Source organism: Panthera pardus, unplaced genomic scaffold, assembly GCF_024362965.1.
Source record: "Panthera pardus isolate Hobbes unplaced genomic scaffold, ASM2436296v1 HiC_scaffold_7, whole genome shotgun sequence".
NCBI classification, from domain to species: Eukaryota; Metazoa; Chordata; class Mammalia; order Carnivora; family Felidae; genus Panthera; species Panthera pardus.
In genome coordinates this window covers 40,451,409-40,463,845 of record NW_026527002.1, presented here as the reverse complement: position 1 = coordinate 40,463,845, position 12,437 = coordinate 40,451,409, and the positions used below count along the sequence as shown (strand labels likewise).

The following is a 12,437-nucleotide window of genomic DNA, read 5'->3' as shown; positions in this document are numbered from 1 at the left end:
GACAAGCAGGGAAGGTGAAGAGAGAGCGGGAGACACAGAATCCAAAGCAGACTCCAGGCTCTGAGCTATCAGCACAGAGCTCAACGCGTGGCTCGAACCCATGAACTGTGAGATCATGACCTGAGCTAAAGTTGGATGCCCAACTGACAGCCACTCAGGTGCCCCTCACTAATTTCCATTCTAATCTTTATTTTCTTCTGCTTGCTTTGGGGTTAGTTTATTTATCTTTTCCTAGTTTCCCTTTATTCATCTGTGTCTAGTTTCTCAAAGTAAAAGATGACTGACTTGAGATCTTTCTTCTTTTATAAACATTTACAGCTAAAGATTTAGCTCGAAGTACTGCTTAATCTGCATCTCATGAGGTTTGGTCTGCTGTGTCTTCATTTTAATTAATCTAAAAGTATTTTATAATTTCCTTAAAAATTTTTTTATGTTTTTATTTTATTTTATTTAGTTTAGTTTATTTTTTAACTTTACATTCAAGTTAGTTATCATATAGTGCAACAATGATTTTAGGAGTAGATTCCTTAATGCCCTTTACCCATTTAACCCATCCCCCCTCCCACAACCCCTCCAGTAACCCTTTGTTTGTTCTCCATATTTAAGAGTCTCTTATGTTTTGTCCCCCTCCCTGTTTTTATATTATTTTTGTTTCCCTTCCCTTATGTTCATCTGTTTTGTATATTAAAGTTCTCATATGAGTGAAGACATATGATATTTGTCTTTCTCTGACTAATTTCGCTTAGCATAATACCCTCTAGTTCCATCCACGTAGTTGCAAATGGCAAGATGTCATTCTCTTTGATTGCCGAGTAATACTCCATTGTATATATATACCACATCTTCTTTATCCATTCATCCATCGATGGACATTTGGGCTCTTTCCATACTTTGGCTATTGTTGATAGTGCTGCTGTAAACATTGGGGGTGCCTCTGTCCCTTCGAAACAGCACACCTGTATCCTTTGGATAAATACGTAGTAGTGCAATGGCTGGGTTGGGGGGTATTTATAATTTCCTTTTTGATTTCCTCTTTGACCTGTTGGTTATAGGGTGTGTTATTTCCACATATTTGTGATTTCCCCAAATTTCCTACTGTTTGGTTTCTAATTTTCTTCTGTTGTGGTCAGAGAATATATTTTGTATGATTTCAGTGTTTAAAAATGTATTGAGATGTGGTTGCTTCAGCAGCACATATACTAAAATTGGAACGATACAGAGAAGATTGGCCCCTGCACAAGATGGCATGCAAATCCACAAAGCGTTCCATACTTAAAAATAAAAAAATAAAAAAATAAAAATGTATTGAGACTTGTTTTATGGCCTAACATATAATCTATCCTGGAGAATTTCCATGTGCATTTGAGAAGAATGTGTATTAGGGTTTTGTTGGATGGAGTGTATTTTGAGTGCATTTTGGGGTCTGTCGGTAGGTGATCTTTGTCTGTAATTGTTATAGTTTCTTGATGGATTGGCCCTTTATAGAATGTCCTCCTTTGTCTCAATTAACAATTTATGTTTTAAAGTCTGTTTTTCTTCTAAAAGCAGTCAGGCTTAATTTCACTCTCATTTTGAAATGTAGTTTTGTTGGATATACAATTTTAATTGGCAGGTTTTTTTCTTTCAGCATAGTCTCCATGAGAAACCAGGTGTTCATTTCATTGAGGATGCCCTTATGTAATGAGTCTTTGCATTTTCAGCATTCTCCCTTTGTCTTTCACATGTTTGATGATGTGTCTAATTTTGAGTCTCTTTGAGTTTGCTATAGTTGGATTTAATCCAACTTCGTGGATGTATCATATTTTTCTTGAACTTGGGAGGCTTTTGGTCATTCTTTCTTCAAATAATCTTTTGGCCTCTTTTGTTCTTTCATTTCCTTTTTTGACTTTCACTACGCATGTGTTTGCTTGATGGTTCTTCATTGGTCTCTAGGATTCTGTTAATATTTCTTCATTCTTTTTTTTCTCTCTGTTCTTCACATTAGATAATCTCAATTGATCGAATATCAAGTTCACTTATTTTTTCTTCTGCTATGTCAGATCTACTGTTGAACTTTCTATGAATTTTTTTATTTTAGTTCTTATACTTGTCAACTCCAGAATTCCTATTTTTAAAAAATAATTTCTATGGGGTGCCTGGGTGGCTCAGTCAGTTAAGCATCTGACTTCAGCTCAGGTCATGATCTCACAGTCCGTGAGTTTGAGTCCCACATTGGGCTCTGTGCTGACAGCTTGGAGCCTGGAGCCTACTTTGGATTCTGTGTCTCCCTCTCTCTGCCCGTCCCCTGCTCATGCTTTGTCTCTCTCTGTCTCAAAAATAAGCAAAACATTAAAAAAAATTTTTAAAAATAATCTCTATATCTTTACTGATATTCTCTCTTTGGTGAGATATCATTTTAATACTTCCCTTCAGTTCTTTAGAAATAGTTTTATTTGGTTTTTGAGCCTATTTAAAATAATTTAAAATCTTTATCTAGTAAATGTAACATCTAGCCTTCCTCAGAGGCTATTTCTACTGACTGCTTCTTTTCCTGTATATGGGCCTTACATTCTTTTTATTAGCATGTCTCATAATCATTTGTTGAAAATTAGACATTTTAAAGAATATGATATGGAAATTCTAGAAATCGTATATCCTCCTCTTTCCAGTGTTTGTTGCTGTTTGTTTGTTTAATGACTTTACTGAATTAATTTTGTAAAGTGAATGTTTTTTGTCATGTGTGGCCATTGATATCACCAAATGATTGAACTGAGATTTCATTTGCCAGGGAGTTCTGTGTGCATGTTGGACACACCTTCAAGAATGTGGTAAACAGTTTACAACTCTGCGTTAGCCTTCACTTTTTGCTTGCACAAAGCCTCAAGGTCAGCCAGAGGTGAGATATTAGGGCCTTCTCTGGTCTTTCTTGAGTAGGTACACAGCCCTACTTGTGAATGTGGCTTTCTACACTCCCAGGAATATATGGAAGATTTTCAATGCCCCCTAGGGTCATCTTATTTCCCAGATTAACCTTTTAAGTATTTTGGTCAGCTTCTTGTTTATATTAACTATTATCACTGCCTCAGGTAGCTGCAAAGTTGAATAATTGCTGATAATTATTTTTGACACATTCCCCAAGAGAAAAATTGTTTGCAGTGAGTGAACTCCCAAATTCCTCACACTATATTTCCAGGAAACTTCCAGATAGGTCAGATAACAGCATTTCTCTGGGAGTGGGGCTTTTGGGAAACTCCAAACCCTTTCTCCCTTCTCCATGGTACTGTGGTTGTGAGGCTGTTGGATTTCAAGACTACTGTATACCTTTTTTTTTAATTTTATTTTTTTAAATTTACATCCAAACTAGTTAGCATATAGTGCAACAATGATTTCAGGAGTAGATTCCTTAGTGCCCCTTACCCATTTAACCCATCCCCCCCCACAACCCCTCCAGTAACCCTCAGTTTGTTCTCCATATTTATGAGTCTCTTCTGTTTTGTCCCCCTCCCTGTTTCTCTTGAATAAGGGACAATGGAATTTGGGCAATTCAATGTAATCACAAAGCTTGGTTCTTATTGACAGTAATTTTCTTAAATAAACGCTCCTTGGATTTTGCAAGTTTTTGGTTAATTTCCAAGGTTCTGATAAAGTTTATATTTATTTATTTGCATTTTATTTCTATATTTATTTACATTTTTTTTTCCAGTTTCTCATTGCTTTCTGGAGGAAAAGTTTTGTTTTTTTTCCAGATCATTACTCTACCTTTCCCATTGACATCTAAGACTTTTCCTTAAAATACAAAATAGTAACACTTTCATTTAGTAGATAAATAACATAATATCAACAAGCAAACACTCACAAAAAAGTATTCACCCACAGTTCTACCCACTTAACACATCAAATATATTTTTTTTCCATTTCTTGCCCACTGACATGAATGCTTTTGGTACTATTACAACCATAGTCTAGATTTACTCTTATATTCTCCTTTTGTTATTTTTCATAAATCCACTTTTTTCTTGTGCTGCTTCATACTTTATAAAATGAACATTTTAATTATTAACATTCTATCAACTTTATTATGTACAGTAGTAATTTTATCATCTTTAGTTTTTGATCATTTAAGAATTTTCAACTTTCCAATATTGTAAATAAGGCTACTTATACTATAAACATGTAGCTTACTGTTTAAAAAATATTTCTTTAGGATAAATTCTGTTTGGTGATGTTTTCTATCAAAGGCTACATTTTATGCCTCAAGTTATTTTCAAAAAGATTGTGCTAACTTAAATTTCCACCAATAATATATATGTTTCTTTACATCCTTTACAACATTGGCCGTTATTAGTTTTTAATGTTAATAAATAATATAAAAATATATTAAAATGATTAATGAGGCTGAGCAAACTTTTATGTTTGCTTCATTTTATGTGAATTTTCTTTTTTTTTAATTTTATTTAAATCCAAGTTAGTTAATATATAGTGTAATAATGGTTTCAGGAGTAGAATTTAGTGATTCATCACTTACATTTAGCACCCTGTGCTCATCCCATCAGGTGCCTTCCTTAATGCCTGTCACCCATTTAGCCCATACCACAACCCAACACCCCTCCAGCAACCCTCAGTTTGTTTTCTGTATTTAAGAGCTCCTTCTCTGTTTTTATCTTATTTTTCCTTTTCTTACACTATGTTCATCTGTTTTGTTTCTTAAATTTTATACAGGAGTGAAATCATAGGATGCATCTTTCTCTGACTTATTTTGCTTAGCGTAAGACATTCTAGTTCGATCCACATTGTTGAAAATGGCAAGATTTCATTCTTTTTGATCCTTGAGTAATATTCCATTGTGTGTGTGTGTGTGTGTGTGTGTGTGTATCTTTATCCATTTATCAGTCAATGGACATTTTGGCTCTTTCCATAATTTGGCTATTGTTGATAGCACTGCTATAAACATTGGGGTGCATGTGCCCCTTTGAATCAGCATTTTTGTATCCTTTGGATAAATACCTAGTAGTGCAATTACTGGGTTGTAGGGTAGCTCTATTTTTAACTTTTCGAGGAACCTCCATACTGTTTTCCAGAGTGGTCGTACCTGTTTGCATTCCCAGCAGCAGTGCAAAAGTGTTCCCTTTTCTCCGCATCCTCACCAATATCTGTTGTTTCCTGTGTTGTTAATTTTAGCCATCTGACAGGTGTGAGGTGGTATCTCAATTGTGGTTTTGATTTGTATTTCCCCGATGATGAATGATGTTGAGCATCTTTTCATGTGTTTGTTGGCCATCTGGATGTCTTCTTTGGAAAACTGTTCATGTCTTCTGCCCATGTTTTCACTGGATTATGTGTTTTTTGGATGTTGAGTTTGATAAGTTCTTTATAGATTTTGGATACTAATCCTTTATCTGATATGTCATTTGCAAATATCTTCTCCCATTCTGTCGGTTGCCTTTTAGTTTTGTTGATTGTTTCCTTCACCTTGCAGAAGCTTTTTATCTTGATGAGGTCTCAGTAGTTCATTTTTGCTTTTGTTTCCCTTGCCTCGGGAGACATGTCTAGTAAGAAGTTGCTGTAAGCAAGGTCAAAGAGCTTGCTGCTGGTTTTCTCCTCCGGGATTTTGATGGCTTCCTATCTTGCATTTAGGTCTTTCATCCATTTTGAGTTTATTTTGTGTATGGTGTAAGAAAGTGGTCCAGGTTCATTTTTCTGTATGTTGCTGTCCAGTTCTCCCAACACCATTTGCTGGAGAGACTGTCTTTATTCCATTGGATATTCTTCCTGCTTTGTCAGAGAAGAGTTGGCTATAGATTTGTGGGTCCTTTTATGGCTTCTGTATTCTATTACTTTGATCTATGTGTCTGTTTTTGTGTCAGTTCCACACTGTCTTGATGATTACAGCTTTGTACTACAGTTTGAAGTCTAGAATTGTGATGCCTCCAGCTTTGGTTTTCTTTTTCAACATTACTTTTGCTATTTGGGGTGTTTTTTGGTTCCATACAAATTTTAGAATGGTTTGTTCTAGCTCTGTTAATAATGTTAGTGTTATTTTGACAGGGATTTCATTGAATGTGTGATTGCTTTGGGTGGTATCAACATTTTAACAATATTTGTTCTTTTGATCCACGAGCATGGAATGTTTTTCTGTTTCTTTGTGTCTTCTTTGTTTCTTTCATAAGCTTTCTATAGTTTTCAGTGTATAGTTCTTTTATCTCTTTGGTTAGGTTTATTCCTGAGTATTTTATGGTTTTAGGTGCAATTGTAAATGGGACGGATTCCTTGATTTCTGTTTCTGCTGCTTCATTATTGGTGTATGGAAATGCAACTGATTTCTGTACATTGATTTTATATCCTGCAGCTTTGCTGAACTCATGGATCAGTTCTAGCAGCTTTGGGCAGAGCCTTTCAGGTTTTCCATGTAGTGTATCATCATATCATCTGTGAAGAGTGAAAGTTTGACTTCTTCCTTGCCAATTTGGATGATGCCTTTTATTTCTCTATGTTGTTTGATTTACTGAGGTACAACGTCCAACACTATGTTGAATAACAGTGGTAATAGTGGACACCCTTTTCATGTTCCTGACCTTAAGGGGAAAGCTCTCAGTTTTCCCCCATTGAGGATAATATTAGCTGTGGGTTTTCATATATGGCCTTTGTGATCATGAGGTGTGTTCCTTCTACCCTGACTTTCTTGAGGGTTTTTATCAAGAAAGGATGCTATATTTTGTCAAATGCTTTTTCTGCATCTATTGAGAGGATCATGTGGTTCTTACCCTTTCTTTTATTAATGTGATGTATCATGTTAATTGATTTGTGGATATTGAACCACCACCACAGCCAAGGAATAAATCCCACTTGATCATGGTGAATAATGCTTTTAATGTGTTGTTGGATTTGGTGGGCTAGTATCACGTTGAGAATTTTTGCATCCATGTTCATCAGGGAAATTGGTCTGTAATTCTTTTTAGTAGGGTCTTTGTCGGGTTTTGGAATACCAAGGTAATGCTGGCCTCATAGAATGAGTTTGGAAGTTTTCCTTCCATTTCTTTTCTTTTTTTTCTTTTTTTTTTTTTTTTTTAGAATAGCTTCAAAAGAATAGGTATTAACTCTTCCTTGAATGTTCGGTAGAATTCCCCTGGGAAGTCATCCAGCCCTGGACTCTTGTTTGTTGGGAGATTTTTAATTACTGATTCAGTTAGTTTACTGATTATGGGTCTGTTCAAATTTTATTTAAAATTTTTTTTAATGTTTATTTATTTTTGAGAGAAAGAGAGATAGAGAGGGAGGCAGAGGATCTGAAGCAGGCTCTGTGCTGACAGCAGACAGCCTGATGCTGGGCTCGAACTCACAAACCATGAGATCATGACATGTGCCAAAGTTAGGTGCTTAACTGACTGAGTCACCTAAGTGCCCCCTCAAATTTTCTACTTCTTCCTGTTTCAGTTTTGGTAGTTTATGTTTCTAAGAATATGTCCATTTCTTCCATATTGACAATTTGTTGGCATATTAATTGCTCATAATGTTCTTTTTTATTGTTTGTATTTCTGCAGTGTTGATTGTAATCTTTCCTCTTTCATTCATTATTTGGGTCCTTTTTCTTTTTGATAAATCTGGCTAGAGGTTTATCAATTCTGTTAATTTTTTCAAGCAAACAGCTCCTAGTTTTGTTGATCTGTTCTATTGTTTTTTCGATTTCCGTATCATTGATTTCTGCTCTAATCTTTATTATTTCCCTTCTTCTGCTGGTTTTGGGCTTCATTTGCTATTGTTTACCCAGATCTTTCAGTTGTGTGGCTAGGTTGTGTTTTTGAGACCTTTCTTCCTTCTTTAGGAAGGCCTGGATTGCTATGTACTTCCTCCTTAGACTGCCTTTGCTGCTTCCAGGGATTTTGGACTATTGTGTTTTCATTTTCATTGGCTTCCATATACTTTTTAATTTCCTTTTTAATTTCTTGGTTAAGTCATTCATTCTTTAGTAGGATGTTCTTTAACCTCCAAGAATTTGTGGTCTTTCCAAATTTTTTCTTGTGATTGATTTCAAGTTTCATAGTTTTGTGGTCTGAAAATATGCATGATATGATATTGGTCTTTCTGTACTTGTTGAGGGCTGATTTGTGACCTAGTATGTGATCTATTCTGATCTATTCTGGAGAGTATTCCATGTGTACTGGGAAGAATGTGAATTCTACTTTAGGATGAAATGTTCTGAATATATCTATTAAGTCCATCAGGTGCAGTGTGTCATTAAAAGCCATTGTTTCCTTGTTGATTTTCTGCTTAGATGATCTGTCCATTGCTATAAGTGGGATGTTAAAGTCCCCTACTGTTATGGTATTATTATCAATGAGTTTCTTTCTGTTTGTGATAATTAATTTATATATTTGGGTGTTCCAAGTTGGGGTCATATATATTTACAATTGTTAGATCTTCTTGGTGGATAGACCCCTTAATTATGACATAATACGCTTCATCTCTTGTTACAGGCTTTGTTTTAATATCTAGTTTGTCTGATGAAATATGGCTACTCTGGCTTTCCTTTGACATCCATTATATTATACGTGAATTTTCAATTTTTTAAAATTTAATTCTGGGGCGCCTGGGTGGCTCAGTCGGTTAAGCGTCCGACTTCAGCTCAGGTCACGATCTCGCCGTCCGTGAGTTCGAGCCCCACGTCGGGCTCTGGGCTGATGGCTCAGAGCCTGGAGCCTGCTTCTGATTCTGTGTCTCCCTCTCTCTCTGCCCCTCCCCCGTTCATGCTCTGTCTCTCTCTGTCTCAAAAATAAATAAAACGTTAAAAAAAATTTATAAAAAAAAATAATAAAATAAAATTTAATTCTTTAAAAAAAATTTATTTATTTATTTTTTTAATGTTTATTTATTTTTGAGACAGAGAGAGACAGAGCATGCGCTGAGCATGGGAGGGGCAGAGAGAGAGGGAGACACAGAATCGGAAGCAGGCTCCGGGCTCTGAGCTGCCAGCACAGTCTGATGTGGGGCTCAAACCCATGAATCATAAGATCATGACCTGAACCAAAGTTGGACTCCTAACTGACTGAGCAACCCAGGGATCCCATGAAATTTCTATTCTTGTGGTCTTAAAAGTGCTATAACTATTCCATGAATAATTACTGATATTTTCTTCACTTCTGAAAAATCAATTAAGATTGTCATATAGAATTTTATCAAGTTGAAGCCACTTTTAAATTGCTTTCTTAACATTAAAATGTCTCTTAACCTTTGTCATAATGTTTAGAAGAACCAAATGACATCTTTTTTTAATCTTAGAAATCACGTTATCCCTTTTAATGTTTCTTTTCTTTTTTTAGTATAATTTATCGCCAAATTGGCTAACATACAGTGTATGCAGTGTGCTCTTGGTTTTGGGGGTAGATTCCCATGGTTCATCGCTTACATACAACACCCAGTGCTCATCCCAACACGTGCTCTCCTCAATGCCCATCACCCGTTTAGAAGCCGATAATGTTAGGGCACCTGGGTGGCTCAGTTGGTTAAGTGTCTGACTTTGGCTCAGGTCATGATCTCACAGTTTGTGGGTTCGAGCCCTGTGTCAGGCTCTGCACTGGTGGTGAAAAGTCTGCTTGGGATTTTCTCTCTCTCCCTCTCTCTGCCCCTTACCCACTTGTGCTCTCTCTCCCTCTCAAAATAAATGAATAAACCTAAAAAAAAAAAAAGAAGCTGGTAATGTTATAGCTTTCAGATATTCTCAGAAAAATCTCATCTAACTACAGCCACAATTTAAAGCATCAATTTACTTTTATCAATGTGTTAAATTATATTATACATTGTTTCTTGAAGAAATGTATTTTAAAAGATAAATAGTTAATATTCAGGCAGATGTTTATTTATTTATTTATTTACTTATTTTAATGTTTGTTTATTTTTGAGAGAGAGAGAGAGAGAAACAGAGTGTAAGCCAGGGAGGCACAGAGAGTGAGGGAGACACAGAATTGGAAGCAGGATCTAGGCTCTGAGCTGTCGGTGCAGAACCTAACACGGGGCTCAAACCCATGAACCACAAGATCATGACCTGATCCCAAGTTTGATGCCTAACCAACTGAGCCACCCAGAGCGAACTTTTCGAATGCACCACATTAAAAGCTCAGGTCTTATTTAGTGATTGTACAAATGAAAACGTCACCTTTTCTACAAATTCTGCAACATTGTTTTTTCCTTACAACCTAATCTGATTTTTGCTTTCTTCCCCAGTTTAAGGCCAGTCCTCCTGCTGTGACTTTCAAACTAACTGGAGAGACAGATGGCATATTTCAGATACAACCGGATGGACTTTTGTATCATAACAAAGCCCTGGATAGAGAAACAAGAGCTGTTCACAAACTCCAGGTGAATTGAAACCAGACACAGGAATCTAACTCCAACCTCTCTGAACATCTTTTATCTTAGAAGAATCACTGGCACCTGCATCTCTTTCACAGAATCCTGTTACGGCTCTCTTGACATTAATGTCATGCTTTGCAAACCTCATTTGACAATTTTTTACCAACTACAAAGGGATACCCCTTTGGGTATGGCAAAGGTACCCCTTTTCTTCAGGCTTTTTAACCAGAGTAACCCAATTTAAATTGCCAAGGCCCTCAGAAAGCATTGCTTGCCCATGCATGGCCATGCTCAAGTACCTGGATCAAAACCAAGCCAACCCTTCTCTGATATTTCGCTGGTATCTTCCTTTGGTTGTTGTGTGGGTTCCGGATCCACAGAGAAGGCAGCATCAGTGCTAGGACAGACCTCCTGTGGGCCTTGCAAGAAGCAGAAGTAACCAGTGGTCAGAGGATCTGACTGAAGATAACTTCTCCCTCTTTGTCCTCCTTAGTTTTTCATGGTTTGTAGCTGAATACATGGGAATGGCAGAGAACTAATTGTAGGAAAAAAAGAACAAGCAAAAGCTTCCTGTCTGGTAACTTCTATTGGCTTTGCAGGTTGACCACTAAAATGCTCTGTAAGAGGACATGGCACTTCCACAGCCTTAAGGGTCAAAGTGTTCTTATCTAACTGACTCCAACTATTTAGAAAAGAAGCACGTCCAGTGTCCAGTATACCCTACTGCTGGAAGAACAAAGTCATGATTAGCCAGATTTAACGGATAGGGTCCCTGTTTTAGTACCTCCCAATATAGGGCTTTTATGGGTGTCTTTCACCCCTATAGTCACAAGGCTATTGGATCTTTGATGTCTAATTTCCTTCAACTGACTTTTGAGTGTGTGATATGAAGTTCAGACTCATCACGGTGGTTTCCTTTTCCTTTCTACATCAGGTCTCCACCCTGGATGCTTATGGAGCCACAGTGGAGGGCCCAGTTCCCATCACCATAGAAGTGAAGGACATCAATGACAATCGACCCACGTTTCTCCAGCCAAACTATGAAGGCTCAGTAAGACAGAATTCTCGTCCAGGTAAAAGGCAGGAGTCTGGAGATATTTATGGAAAGATAGAAGAATAGCAGGCAGGAGGAGCAGATTTGTATGGCTAACAGCTGCGGCTATCACTCATTAAGCACTTCCTGTCATATTTAAATTTCACAACAGTCATCTAGGAGTTAGTTTATTATCTCCATTGCTCTAAGACATGGTTTCTCAGCTTTGGCACTACTGACATCTTGGACCTGATAATTCTCTTTTTGTCAGGGGCTGTTCTGTGCATGTTAGGATGTTTAGCAGCATCCCTGCCATCTACTCACCAGATGCTGTTAGCAACCCCTCTCCCCAAGCTGTGACAATAAAGATGCCTTCAGACATTGCCAAATGTCACCCGGGGGACAAAATCTCTCCAGTTGAGAACTATGATTCTAGAATGAGCTTTAGAACACCTTAGAGCTGGGAGCACCTGGGTGACTCAGTTGGTTGAGCATCTGACTCCTGGTTTTGGCTCGGGTCATGAGTTCATGGTTCGTGGGTTCAAGCCCCATGTTGGGTTCTGCACTGGCAGTGCAGGAGCCTGCTTGGGACTCTCTCTCTGCCCCTTTCTGTCTACCCCTCCTCCACTTGCTTTCTGTCTCTCTCTCTCTCAAAATAAATAAATAAATAAATAAATAAATAAATAAACAAACAAACAAACAAACTATATAAAAAAAGAATACCTTAGAGCTCTAAGACACTCAAGAATACTCTAGGGAAGTGAGCTCAGTCTCTTACATTCTCCCAGAAATCTACACGTTTATGGTCACTGCTGGCTCCCAGTTCTTTTTCTTCTCTTACTTGCAACTCCTGCTTACAGTCCATCCCTTCACTATGCTTCTACCCTTCATTTACATTAAAGCCCCTCATCAAGGCATTATTGAAGATTTGGGGAGATGAAGGAGCATTATATCATAATATGAATATGAAGAAAACAAATGTGAATATTAGACTTCTGAGTTTTCATAAAGACTCTTGGCCATTTCCACCAACTCAATGTCAAGTTTCCCTCTATGTTACTTAATCTTGTATCTCTTTCTT

General features: G+C 37.1%; 1 protein-coding gene and 1 pseudogene across 4 annotated transcripts in view; both read left to right on the top strand.

Moving 5' to 3' along the window:
• CDH17 (cadherin 17) overlaps nt 1-12,437 on the top strand; it is a 70,092-nt gene that overhangs the window by 20,853 nt on the left and 36,802 nt on the right. For all 4 annotated transcript variants that reach the window (XM_019453477.2, XM_019453475.2, XM_019453476.2 and 1 more), the window contains exons 4-5: nt 10,195-10,329; nt 11,258-11,396. In XM_019453477.2, the coding sequence (XP_019309022.2) occupies nt 10,195-10,329; nt 11,258-11,396 (274 nt within the window). The remainder of the gene's footprint in view (nt 1-10,194; nt 10,330-11,257; nt 11,397-12,437) is intronic.
• LOC128775406 (U6 spliceosomal RNA) lies at nt 1,180-1,276 on the top strand (annotated as a pseudogene).